General features: G+C 40.1%; 1 protein-coding gene across 10 annotated transcripts in view; it reads left to right on the top strand.

Annotated features, from left to right (window-relative positions):
- The window catches only part of phactr4b (phosphatase and actin regulator 4b), a 36,150-nt gene extending 25,346 nt beyond the window's left edge, over window positions 1-10,804 (top strand). For 6 of the 10 annotated variants that reach the window (XM_083545606.1, XM_083545607.1, XM_083545604.1 and 3 more), the window contains 11 exons: window positions 136-552; window positions 1,976-2,359; window positions 3,563-3,688; window positions 4,630-5,137; window positions 5,740-6,050; window positions 6,180-6,360; window positions 6,530-6,585; window positions 6,808-6,869; window positions 8,129-8,266; window positions 8,352-8,428; window positions 9,438-10,804. In XM_083545606.1, coding sequence (XP_083401732.1) covers window positions 136-552; window positions 1,976-2,359; window positions 3,563-3,688; window positions 4,630-5,137; window positions 5,740-6,050; window positions 6,180-6,360; window positions 6,530-6,585; window positions 6,808-6,869; window positions 8,129-8,266; window positions 8,352-8,428; window positions 9,438-9,453 — 2,276 coding nt within the window. In that variant the 3' untranslated portion in view covers window positions 9,454-10,804. The remainder of the gene's footprint in view (window positions 1-135; window positions 553-1,975; window positions 2,360-3,562; window positions 3,689-4,629; window positions 5,138-5,739; window positions 6,051-6,179; window positions 6,361-6,529; window positions 6,586-6,807; window positions 6,870-8,128; window positions 8,267-8,351; window positions 8,429-9,437) is intronic. The other 4 variants (XM_083545611.1, XM_083545609.1, XM_083545610.1 and 1 more) reach the window with 2 other exon arrangements.
- Window positions 10,805-13,770: the final 2,966 nt, after the last annotated feature.

Genomic DNA, 13,770 nt, shown 5'->3' with positions numbered 1-13,770 from the left:
GATTTTCTCCTGTCTGGTTTAAAACAAGAAATCTAGATATATACATTTTTTTTGAAGTATTATGTTTTATGAGGCTGCATTATGATTTCTTTCCCTCAAGCTAAATTTGCCCATATTTTTTATGTATTGTTGCAGGGGCAGACGAGGCTCATGGTTCCAAGCCCCCATATGTAAAGAATGGCCACACGCTGCCTGTAGGGGGTACAGGGGGAAGTGGAAGTCGGGGAATTGAGACTTTTCGGCCTACACACGATCTACAATTCAGGTTGAATCCAGAGCGCAGGTTTCGTGACCCTGATGCAGATTGCCGTGCACTGACTAGCCAGGATGAGGGTTGGCGAGGTGGAAGGGCTGCAATAGACGAGTGGAAGTCGAGTGTGGGCTGGCAGGTAGAGGAAATAAAACATGGAGGCAGAATGCACACAGATACAGAGAGGAAGCCTGCTCTGATCAAAGCCCCATCTGAGGATGGCAGAAGAACTCGCCCTGAGGTTGATTGGAAGCCCAGCCTCCCCCGCCACTCATCTGCTGAGGAGGGCAGAGGAAGGAGAGGTGAGACAGGTCAACTTTCTCTTTCTCCCTCTAACTCTTTGATTTCCTCCTCTCTGCTCATGCTAACCAGGGTTTCCTCCTCTTCTCTCTTCTCATGGCCATGCCGAAGTGTAGAATGGCACTTCTCCCTTGGGTCCTGCTCTAGCTAAGATTCTTATTTAGGAACAAGGAGAGGGATAGCTCAGCTTTGCTCTCGCTTTTCCATTAAATACCCCACTGTCATTTCTTTAGAATGACCACAAACCACTCGTGGGGGAGAATTTGCATTTTACCAATATTACTGGTCTGTCATTTTAAAATAAAAATAAAAAAATATGTGAAAAATTGTTTAAAAAAAAATTGCCTTTAAAATAGTTTTTTTCCTTTTATTTTATTTTCTTTTTCTTTTTTTTTATTGGACTAAAATGTATTTGATTAACCTGGATATGCCTCAGAGTGTCCTGGGTGGATATTGGAGAGAAGATGTTAGATTGAAAGATTGCTGTTAGTGCCTGAAGTACAGATCACATGAGTCACTATGTGCTTTTTAAATATAGCAAGTAGGTGACTGTAAGGAGGACGGCAAAAAAAAAAAAAATTTACAAAAAAAAAAAAAAAGGGCCTTAAGATTTTCCATGTGCTGCAAAGTAAGAGTGTTTTAATCACCCAACATTTTTCTGCATGCGCTGATGAGATTTTTATTATCTTTTTAACCTGAGATTTGAGCATGTAAATTAGATGCTTATATTTCCAGGTTGACTCTGTCCATGCTAAAAAATACTGCAGTGGCCTTTTTGTTTATAATCTTTGTTTATTCGGGTGCTCCTTTATTTACTTCAACACCTAGAAATAATAAGTAGTGGTTTTCAAATATTTTTATGAATCCTATTTAAGTATGAACTGATAACTTTCATTATTTTTTATTTTCTTGTTCTTTAATTCTTCTTCCAGAATGAATCAAAGCATTGTTCACAGATCCAAAGAGAGAAGCTGCATTTTTGTTTTGCTGCATATGTCTAAACTGGATGCACCTCTTTGTGCTGTCTGTGTCTTCTTGTGATAAAATGGCTGTAAATAACCCAGCATTTAAAAGGCCAGCTTTGAAGAATAATGTGGAGGATAACGTGGGAGGGGGTGATAGAGAGAGAGAGACAGAGGGGTAATTATGGCGACCTGTTTATCTCCCAAGGCGGTCGATGAGCTGATTAAGAAACATACAAAGGGAATAATGATACAACTTGTAACACAGCTCAAATAACCCGATAAGAAAGATAAGTCAAATTCTTAGCGGTGTGTGTGTTTAAAATTGAAGGTCATTTTAAATGTTACGGAGTACTTAGCCTTAACCACTCTGCATTAACCACTAAACCTTAACCACACTGAGGTTCAGCTACTAGAAATGTTTAAAACTTTGTTAAATGTTTTAATTTTGTATTCCTTACAGAATCAGACAGCAGTCACTATGATCCCGAGGCTCTGAGGGACACCCTGCGTGAGCCTCTGCCCCCAAAGCAGACCATCATGGCCCCCAAATGGCTGATGAGTTCCACCACAGAGCCTGGCACTGAGGCCTTGCCCCACACACCCGTCCACACCCCTGCAACCTCATTCTCCTCGTCCTCGGTCTGCTCCAACTCTCCGTCGTCTTCCGTCTCCAACACAGCCGCAAAGACCATGCGGACTGCCTCACCTGCTGTGTCCAACATGCCCCTGGCATCCTCCTCCACCCAGTCCTCCGCCCAAGGACCAGTGCCAACACAGCTTGCTCGGCAGCCCCCTCTCCCTCCACCCAAACCAATCAACCGCACCACCAACGCTGCCATGCTGGGTGAGTGTTTCCTCCTGCTTCCTGCTTTCTGCTTCTTTTTTTTTCCACACGACCCCAAAAAGCAGATGTCGCACGCTTTCGTTCTTGTTGTACGAGTGTCAGAATAAGAAACACATTTATCTTTGTCTCAGCATGTTTAAGGATTTTCATGTGAAGGAAAGTATTTTAAGTGAGTCTCAAGAACATTTCTTCCTTGGCATCCTTCTCCTCTTGTGCAGCATTATCTCTAATGACTCCAGGCTTGGCAGGCAGCTGTCTGCTACAGTGATGCAGTAGTTGTTGTTTTTGTTTGTTACTATGTTGGATAAGTGTCCTTCGTTTGTTATGGGAAATGGCGATCATTTTTGGTTGAGAGTCTCATTTGTAAAATATGCTCTGAGCCTCGAAGTTTGACCTATAACTCGTCCATAATTTATATTGTGTAAGCGGTAACGGAACTACCGAACGCTTGTCACCTGCGCATGCCTTCAATCTGAGAATTGAATCTTCTTAGAACACTAATGCTCTTTGTTGCTAGAACGCAGCAAATTGGTTCTTTAGATTCAAGCATTCTTTTTTATTTATTCCTTTTTATTTCAATCACTTATCAAAAGAGGCACTACTGCAAATGGAGCTGCGTGAAATAGTCAGACAAAATGTGTGTGTGGGTTTTTCAGGGGCAAGTGTGTTTGTCATTCCACTTATTTAACTCGTACACACTGAAGTAAAAATCGTTTTTAACAACGCAGTAGCATGGTACACAGGAAATCAAAATGTAAACAAGGGAAAATGTAAATAAATCTTTAAATGTATATTCTTGTGCTTTAATTGCATTCCGTTGATTTGACGATTTATTCAAGTAATATCTGAGAGCAATTGAGATGTGTATGGGCCATGTTGACACACTGCCTCCTGCTGGTCAGCTGAAGCATCGTGTGTTAATGAGAGATAAGGTGGTCTGTGCTGAACTCGAGTGTTGGAACCCAGACTTTTCTGTGGGTGCCTGTGGGCTTCCTCATTGCTGTAACTTTATTACAGCTGTGTGACCCACTTTCCTTAATTAGGTGCCTTCTTCGGCTAATGTTATCTTGCTTCAGCACATTTCAGGCTACCGCTTACACTTATTAACCTTCACACTGCCAAACTGTACAGTTTCCGTGGAGGGTTTGGTCATATTTATGTGTGGTGTTTGATTCCTTTGGGATGGTTTCTTACCCCTGTCAGCTTCCACCCTTCACGGGGGTGACCCCTTTCCCCTCTACTGGTCCTGCTGGAAGCGTGAGGCTGACTATGATGTCTACCTGTCTCTGCCCGTGTACTTATGCCGTCGGGCAGGAGGTGGGCGCTCAGGTAACAGCAAGGCCATCCCTGGAACCACAGCAATGCTGCCTTTTTTTTTTTTTTTTTTTTTTTTTTTTACACAAAAAAATCATGTAATATCCATCTGCTGAATGTGTGCTGGCATTGTCTTCACCCTTGCCACCATATGCTCTTAGCTCTGGCTGGGATGCTGGACTAACATTGAGTGGCTAGAGTGGCATATATTTTCTCCCCCCTCACTCTCTCTCTGCTTTCTCTTAAAATGCATGCTTTAACAACTACATTTGCAGTAAACGGGTATGTTAACAAATTTAAATGGCCTTGTGGGAAGTCCTGTTGCCATAACCTGACCTGTCAGCAACACAGAACATTTGGATGATCTGGTCAATTGGCAGAAAAGCGATGCATCATAAATCTAATTGGATGCACCCCATGCTGAAACACATCCGATGATCTAGTTTAAGCTAAAAATTCAGCTAAAGTTGAAAACCTGTTCCTCTCAAATACTGTCCCCAGGATTATCAGTGATAAAGATTTCAAATGTGTGCATGCAGTTACTCCATTAAGATTGGTTTCTCTGGCTGTGACTTTTTGTGTGTTTGTCAGCTCTGAGATCATCTGTACATGGAGCAGATTCGTCTTGCGCTATACCGGTGGCAGTTCAACGTGCGATTTGTCCTGCCACATGGACATGTACATGATGTGACAAACACTGGATGTAGTTCATGTTAGTGCTTTTGAGCATGCGATATCAGGATACTGTGTAGTTGTAACAAATTGCATGTGTATCCTTCTGAAACATCATTTGTGGTTGATGTTATGAGCAAAATTGCAAGACCTTGTAACGACTGGTGATGCCAAATGTTGCACTAACCTTGATTTTGTATCAGTGTGGCAGGCTGATATAAACGAGTGCTTAAATGACCTGTAAAAATTGCCATTGTTCATGACTTATCCTTTGTTCTCTCCAGCTGAACTCTCACAGGTTGTAGGAAGTGCCAACCCAGCTCCCTCTAAACCATCACCACCCATGCCCCCCAAGAGAACCACGCCGGTTACAAAGCGCCAACCTGAGAACTCCGTCCTTCCCATCTCTTCTATACTCTCTCTGGAGGACAGGGCAAACATCCCAGGAGGGTTCCCCCTGCCTCCGCCTCCACCGTCCCCACCTCTCCCCACACATATCCCACCCTCTCCTCCACGAGGACACCCCCATCAGCTACTCCACCAACACTCATACCCTCATCCTCTCCCCGACCCAATACCTGTCCATTTCGACCCTCCGAGCCCACAGGAAGAGCTACCTACACGTCAAGCCCCCGTACCGCTGCACATCATGATCCAGCGGGCCCTGATCAGCCCCGGAGCTGCCTTCCCTCACCTGGATGCTTCACACCGTGCCCACACACTCCTGTTTGAAACTCCTCCAGAATACCAAGAATCTCGCCCGCTGCCGGTCACCATCCAGCCTTTAAAAATGTGTGTATCCAACAATAGCAGTGTTTATTTGACTACTTTGTGTCTATTAGAGAAACCTTGTATGAATGTGTTGATTGAGGAATTTAGGAACAATGGGAGGTGGGTTATGGGATGCAACTTGACAAAATTGATTTGTTTTACTCTAACAGTATGCCTTGGAGTTTTATTTTACTTATACCTTTTCTCAAAGTCTTAAATCTGTATTTATTAACATATGGCATACACTTGATTCATTAACAATGGATAATCGTTTCTCATTTTATAACATACAATAAAGCAGCTATAAGCACTTACTAAGGTTATTTTGAAATCACAAACCCCTCCATCTTTAAGATATATAACCAGGCCAGAAGACCTTCTTCTAGCTTTACCTTCCTTTCAAAGTGCTGACACTGGATATTCCTTCTAAAATGTCTTGAAGCTGGACTACTGTCCAATCAGATTATACAGACAGCAGAATTAAGTAATGGTATCTGAATAATGCATAAGTGACCATTATAAATGACTTGATGTAAGTTTTTTAAACCTGATCAATATTTTAAAGTCTCGTTCATGCCACAAGTATTTATTTATATCCATCTATCTATCTATCCATCTCTCAGGACTGAAGATGACTACTCTGATGAAGACGAGGAGGAAGAGGAGGAAGAAGATGAAGAGGAGGAGGAGGAGGAGGAGGATGAAGACGAGCCACCACCTGAACACCTCCCTCACCCTCAAATGCAGCCAGACATGGAGCCTCGCAGCCGTAGGTGCCTAGTAGGGGATGTAAATATTCGAATCATGCCCGAGGGATCAGACAGCAGTGAGGACGAGGAAAGAGAGGAAGATCAGCAGGCTGATGAGAGTGATTCAGATGGCCCTGTGCTTTACAAAGAGGAGGAATCAGATGAAGAGGATGACAGCCCACCGAGTATGTCACCTAAGCTTTTAATGCGCTATTTAAACTGCCCATAGTGTGTTATTTTGCACATGCATCTATAGAATTTAGAAATTGTGGTGACCTGCTTTTAACTGTGGGAGTGTCTATGCACATGTGCAGGTAGTCTGGCCAGCAGGGTGAGAAGGAAGGACACTTTGGCCTTGAAGCTGAGCAGTCGGCCCTCAGCCCCAGACAGACAAATTCCTGAGAGGCAGAACAGAATGGAGTACACAGGTCTGTCATGGCAGAGCAAAGAGCAGTGGGAGGCCATCCGTACACAAATTGGCTCGGCACTTACACGGTAATGGTCCTCATGCTCACTCTTTACCACACACACACACACACACACATATTACTAACTAGCTGTAAGTGGTGAGAATCTTAATGCTGGTTCCTCAATGATACACAAAGTAAGAAAGACAATAACCGTCACATTAAATAACTTTAAGGTAATGTGTGTGTATCTTTAGGCGGCTGAGCCAGAGGCCTACTGCTGAGGAGCTGGAACAGAGAAACATTCTGCAGCGTAAGCAGTTTCTTTATTTCCCTTTATTGCGTAGGACTCTATATAGCATTCCTTTTTTTTAATTAAATGTAACAAACAACAAAAGGAAAATACATGCAGTGCATTCTTTACTCCTATCATTTTATGATGCAAAGCTGTGCTGCTGTACTGCTTGCTGAAAATTCTTAAATGTGGTATGTAAATAATGATGACTTAAAAATGACCTCTCATCTCTGTATCCAGCCAAAAACGAAGCGGATCGACAGGCAGAAGTCCGGGAGATCAAACGCAGGCTCACCAGAAAGGTACAAATTCAGCAAATGTGTTTCGGTTTAAATCGATGGCTTTTATTATGTCCTTACGCACAGATTGGTGGATTCCGTATGTATTATGAACCACAGCAATTGCTTTAACGCAATGCAGAAAGAGTAGAAATGAAACGCAATGTGGCAGGATGTTATAAAAAAAATATTTAATGATTGGATGATGTATCGTGGCCCCAAGTCCAAGTGGCCCCAAGTAACTGAAAGTGTTTTGTTCCCCAGCAATTTATTTGTGAAAGTAACTCATGTTGTACATATCCTTTTCTAATATTGTTAAGACAATTCCTGATGAGAATTTATTTCTCTAATTAAAGAAAAATGCAGCAATGTCCGGAGACCTGAAAATCAACAGCTTTACATACATGTCTTTATGACATAATCACTCTCTTTAGACAGACTTCAACCGTAGCAATGACTGTCACAGCACACAACATATTCCACTGTGTGCATTCATATTAACTTGTGATTTCCCTTGCAGCTGGCATTCTTGTTAAACCTGGGCTGTTATAGAAAAACCAAATGCCTGTGGAATCAGAATGAAAAATTGTGACTCTTCTTTGGGATAAAGTTTCATTTTCTCACTTTTTATTAAGCATGAACCAGAATTTTTTTTTTTCTTTTTTTTTTTTTTTTTTTACTTCTTCTTCTTCTTCTTCTTCTTTCGGCTGCTCCCATTAGGGGTCGCCACAGCGGATCATCCGTCTCCATACCACCCTGTCCTCTACATCTGTCTCTTTCACACCAACTACCTGCATGTCTTCCCTCACCACATCCATGAACCTCCTCCTTGGCCTTCCTCTTTTCCTCCTACCTGGTGGCTCCATCTTCAGCATTTTTCTACCAATATAATTCGTGTCCCTTCTCTGCACATGTCCAAACCAGCTCAACCTCACCTTGTCACCAAAACATCCTACATGTGCTGTCCCTCTAATAAACTCATTTCTAAGTTAAGTTTTTTTTTTTTACTTAATACCTTTTTATTTTTTTATTCACACTCAAAAACAAACCAGCAAGAGCTCATCACACCCCTTCGGGCATCTCAGATAATTACGTTACATGTTAAATGAGCCCTAAATAATGTAAACCCATGTTTCCTTCCTTCCAGTAAATTCTTACACCAGTTTTCATCCTAAACTTTATTTATACCAACTCACTTTCTGTTGAATAGTTTGTCAAATATGAGGGATCACAGTAACCTTTTGTGTTTTCAGAAAGTGATTCTCATTATTCCCCCTTTTTAGTTGAGTCAGAGGCCAACAGTTGCTGAGTTACAGGCCAGAAAGATCCTGCGCTTCCACGAGTATGTGGAGGTCACGCACGCTCAAGACTACGACCGCCGTGCTGACAAACCCTGGACCAAACTCACACCTGCAGACAAGGTAAACCCACAAGTTAATGGCTGCTTCTGATGTTCCGTTGCCACCACTGTTTCAATTGCTCACATTCTTACTTCTCTTGTCCCAGGCTGCAATACGAAAAGAGCTCAATGAGTTCAAAAGCTCTGAGATGGAAGTACATGAAGAAAGTAGAATGTATACAAGGTAAACAATATAGGATATTGTTTATATTGTTGTTTATCTATTTAAACTAGTGTCCCGGGCAATAGAAATGGGCCAAGCCACAATAGCCCAAAATGCCACAATAACAACAAATCTTTGGTCAGGAAATTAACAGGAATTAGATAAAATGACTTGGTAACTTGGTATGGGTTTAAAATTTTGAAGCTTCGTTGGCAAACAGCATTTTTACAGAAAGAGTGTTGGTCCCTGTTAATCTAGTTATACAGTTGAATAGCACCGACGTGTGTGTGTGTGTGTGTGTGTGTGTGTGTGTGTGTGTGTGTGTGTGTGTGTGTGTGTGTGTGTGTGTGTGTGTGTGTGTGTGTGTGTGTGTGTGTGTGTGTGTGTGTGTGTGTGTGTTCTACTAGATTTTTGAGTGTGCTTCGGTACATTTGTTATTTAGCCACCAGAATGTTAGTCAAGTCGGGTACTGATGTAAAGTGAGGAGGTCTGGGGGTGCAGTCAGTATTTTAATTAATCCCGAAGGTGTTCAGTAGGGTTGAACTCCATCACGCCACTCAAGATCACTCTATCACGCCACTTTCAACCCAAACAGTGTAAATCATATCCTAATGGAACTCGCTTTGCACAAAAGGATTTGCCATGCTGGAACAGGTTTGGGTTTTCAAGTTCAAGTGAGCGCAAAATTGTATTATACCGCATCCAAACACGTCCTATACAGTTGTGTGCCTCCAGCTTTGTGGTAACAGTTTGGAGAAGAACCACATATGGCAGGAAAGGTCAGGTGTCCCACTACTTTTTTCCATGTAGTGTATATATCAGTTCACTACAGCAAAATGATTTAATGGCACATGAAGTTTCAGGAGTATTTATTTATTTATTTATTTATTTTATTATTCCTGTTAATTTCCGGACCAATTATTTGTCATTAAGACCATTAAAAGCTTAATATTCTGACATTTAGGCCTGGTGCAGAAGTGTACAGTTTGTCAAATATCTTTTGTTGTTTATTTATTTTTTTTCTTTCTAGGTTTCATCGTCCATAACATCTTCCACACCTTGGAACATAAAGCACTTGAACACTGGTGACAGGGACTGTGTGTGTGTGTGTGTGTGTGTGTGTGTGTGTGTGTGTGTGTGTGTGTGTGTGTGTGTGTGTGTGTGTGTGTGTGTGTGTGTGTGTGTGTGTGTGTGTGTGTGTGTGTGTGTGTGTGTGTGTGTGTGTGTGTGTGTGTGTGTGTGGTAAAGGAGTTACAGGGCATTTGTCCTCCCTGGCGAGCCGCCCTTCAGTGAATGTACTGTACAGATACCTGGAACAAACGATAAACAATTTTCTCAATTGTCTGCCCTTGTGTAAATATGACGGACAGGACGACTAAGAACTGAACAATCCAGTATCTCCCCCTGATGTTGGAGGGAGACAGACATGTGCCACTAATGAATGAGCCTCAAAAATGGATGTCCAGCGTTTGTGCCATTAGGAGAGCATCTCTCAGGAATTGAGATCCCCTTTAGCAGCAGGGGTCTGCCCTCAGAAGGGGAAAAGAAAGGTCAAGAAGTGACCGTTATACTTACATATTCATTTTCTTTCCTTTTAGGGAAATGTTTAAACCATAACAAATAATAGTATTAAGAAATGATAATAAATAATTGTTAGATTCTGATGGTGAGCAGAGTTGTGTACAGATTGACTTTGCATGGACAAACAGGAATATTTGTGTATGTGTGTATAGTGTTGTAATTTTCTCTTAGGCTGAATCTTTTAAATGTATTCCTTAGAAACTGTAAAGCACAAGGTTTTATGACGCATTGTTACATCTGTGTGAAATGGACAGGTTTATTTATGTCTCTCTTGCTTATATTTTTCTTTCTTTTGCAGCTTATTGTTAGAAAGAGGAAGAGGGGAAAGATGACCAGTTCCTTTATTTTAGTTTTTTAGTTTTATTCTTTGCGCATTTCCCATCTTAATTTTTATTTTAAAAAATGTAACTACAATATTTGCTGTTTTAATTCATTTTTACTACATGGGGCTAATCATTCCAATACAATATTAAAATCATATTTCAAAGTTAGGACTGCATAAATCTCTGAATAATTATAAATGTGAAGTCAGAGTGAACAGGCCAAGTCTTGATACCACACTATGAATAAAGTTTTTTTTTTTCCTTTCATATTGAGTAACGATTGCCTGGGGAATTATTTCAGCTCGAATATTTGGTTTCTCCTTTTATTTTATTTTCTATGTCTTTGGCCAGTAGAATATATAGAACACTCTTTCTTGTACAGCTCTATCATTTAGATTAAACTAATTGTTGTGTATATCTTGCCTTCCTTTATTTGGAATTGTATTTTAAATGTAATAAAAGTAATATAGGTTGCTATTTTCTTAAGCACAAATTTATTCAATGCTTTAAAGCTTCTTTTGATTTTTTTTTTTATTTTGCTTGTGGAACTGATGAATTTTTATTTAGGAACTGACAGTATTTTTCTGTTTAGATGTTGCATATAAATCTAAATTAAATGCTTACAAATAGTTTTGTTTTCATTTCATTTCTCAGTAAAAATATATATAATAATATATAATATATAATAACCCTAGTGTGTACACAGCACAGCCCCACAGTGGTGCAGTACTCTGGTCCCCTTCACCTCCCAAAATACTTATTAGGGGTGTGTGTCTACACCGGCCCTTGTCCCACAATAGACTGGGTTTATTCACAATTTACATACTATTAACATACAGGGTTTATTTAAGACTCATATGAGAATTACATGAGGAACATTGTTTATAAAGAGGCATTTTCAGTTATTGAAGAATCATTGTTTGTCAGTGTCAAGTGTGCAGGTGAAAGAAGGGATTTCTGTGAGCTCATGAAAACAGATCTCAAGCGTTTACAATATATACCTCTCAAACTAGAGTAAGGACCACCATGCACACATTTTATATTCTTTTTACCGAGATGATCCCTTTTTATTTACTTCCATTCCTATCCGGTGATTTGATATGACTTCCTGATTTAATTAACATCCTAGTGCAAGTGTGAAAGTTCAGAGCATTCTTTGTGATTATGATGATGGTGATACTTACAGTAATGGATTATCTGCTTTAAGGTGTAGAAGAGAAGAAACTGGAGGGTTTTCTTTTTTGTTTGTTTTTATAAATAGAATGATATATTAAACAAAATCCAACATTCCATTCAGGATTTAAAAATGTTTGGAGCTGCCATTTTTGGTGTGTTTTAATGCATTTGTGCAATTGTACTGATTAGTCCATATGCTTTTATTACAAAAATGTCATGGTAATACAGTGGGTAGCATTTTCACCACAGTTCAAGTTCCTGACTGTGCATTTTGAACCTTTTCTTTTATTCACTATATTATCAAAACCTTTAGGACACTTGACTTTTTCAGCTATATGTGCTTTTTCTCCAAACTGTTACCACAAAGTTGAAAGCACACAATCGGATGTTTTAGGATATGATCCGAGATTTTTTCCACTTTAATTATTAGGCCCAAACCTGTTCCAGCATAACAACCTGTTCCTGCCCTTGTGTACAAAGCCAGCTTTATGAAGATATGCTTTACATGGGTTTAAGTGGAATAGCTTGAGTGGCCTGCTATAGAGTTCTGATCCAAACCATATAGAACACCTCTGGGGTAAATTGGAACTCTTACTGCACCCCAGGCCTCCTCACCCTTCATCAGTTCCTGGCTTTACGAACACCCTTGTGTTAAAAACAAATTAAAGCACATTCCAAAATCTAGTGGAACATCTTTCTTGAAGAATGGAGATTATTATAACAGCAAATGGGGAGTAAATGTGAAATGGCATGTTCAAGAAACAAATCTAAGTGTGTGTGTGTGTGTGTGTGTGTGTGTGTATATTTATTCTCAGGTTTCCTAAATTTTCTCCCTTCATCCAAAAACTGCTGAAATGACAAATGGCCCTTAGGTGTGTGTATATAAGTTTGTGAGTATTTGCAGGGTGACCATAATGGAGAAATAGTAATTCCTATAAAGTGCACCATACTGCAGACATACTAATTTTGTGCATATTATACACCGTCTTTAAGAGGGAATCTCTCTCCAGACTGTGTGTATTTCACACACCTAGGCCTTCAGTTGTGTTCTGCCTGAATCAATCGACATTTTAATTGTATAATTTTCTTGCCGCGGTTATTGAAACCATCAATACTATCGTGAATCGCCGTATGATGGAGAGCTGCATCACAAACAGGTATCTCATACAGTGAGAAATAATGGCATTACTAAAGCAAGAAACCCAGTGAACACAATTTAAAAAGTATCCTTTCACTGTAGCCACAGCAGCACCACTTGCATTCATTATGTCTAGCAGAAGCATCAATATTAACCACATAAAATGACTGGGGTTTTTTGTGCATTTTTTTCAGTACATTACTGTTTTAAAATTAAGAAAATTGTGTGTTTTTGTGCAAGTTATAAAAGAAAGAAAACAAAAGTATTAGTGGTTCATAAAAAAGCTTAACAACTGTTTTGAACTGTTTTGGCCGACCTTTCCCTACGATCTCCAGAGTTCCTTGAAAGGTCCGTCTTGTACATGGCCTTGCAAGTATATAAGCAAATAATTCAATTTCTTTTCCTCTGTCAACCATTATGAAATAAAAAAAGAGCTATTAAATCCACACAAATACATTTTCAGCTTGTGCAGTATGCATCAGACGTGGGTTGCGAGTTTGACCATTCCAATAAAAGGATGTGAAAATGCTGACAAAACTGGGCACTTGCTAAAAAGTCTTGGAGTGACCATATTGCAATCTGATTGGTTGAAGCAGCAGCTTCAAGCAACATAGATTTCAACCTACCAAGAGCCATGTTATTTCTGTTATGGCAATATGTGACATGACTGCTGAAATCTGACTGGATAGGAACTCCAACCTGAACTTATACTGTTCCACTTCTAGAAACAGCACACTAGAGAAACACTATGAAATGAAGAGACTAGACTATTGGGAATATTTGAATACATATTATTGTCACTATATTGTCACTACATTACACCTGGTCATAAGTATGGTTTGTGCTTTTTGAGCATTCCACATTTAGTCATAATTTGCTCTAATAATTCCCTCCATTCTTCTGGCTACTTTTGTACACAAGGGCATTGTCATATATGATTGTGTGCCTCTAACTTTGTGTTAAAAGTTTGTGGAAGGAACACATCGCAGGAAAGGGCAGGCGTCCCAATACTTTTGACCATATAGTGTATGTCCATATAGAGTTTATGCCAGCAGAGAATGCCAGCAGAGAATGCCTTCTATATATATACACACAGTATAAAGAAATGAAAGAAATGAATGTCATTCTTCTCCGCATCGCCAGGG

Source organism: Silurus aristotelis (assembly GCF_946808225.1).
Source record: "Silurus aristotelis genome assembly, chromosome: 1".
Lineage (NCBI taxonomy): Eukaryota > Metazoa > Chordata > Actinopteri > Siluriformes > Siluridae > Silurus > Silurus aristotelis.
This window is presented reverse-complemented; position numbering and strand designations above follow the sequence as displayed.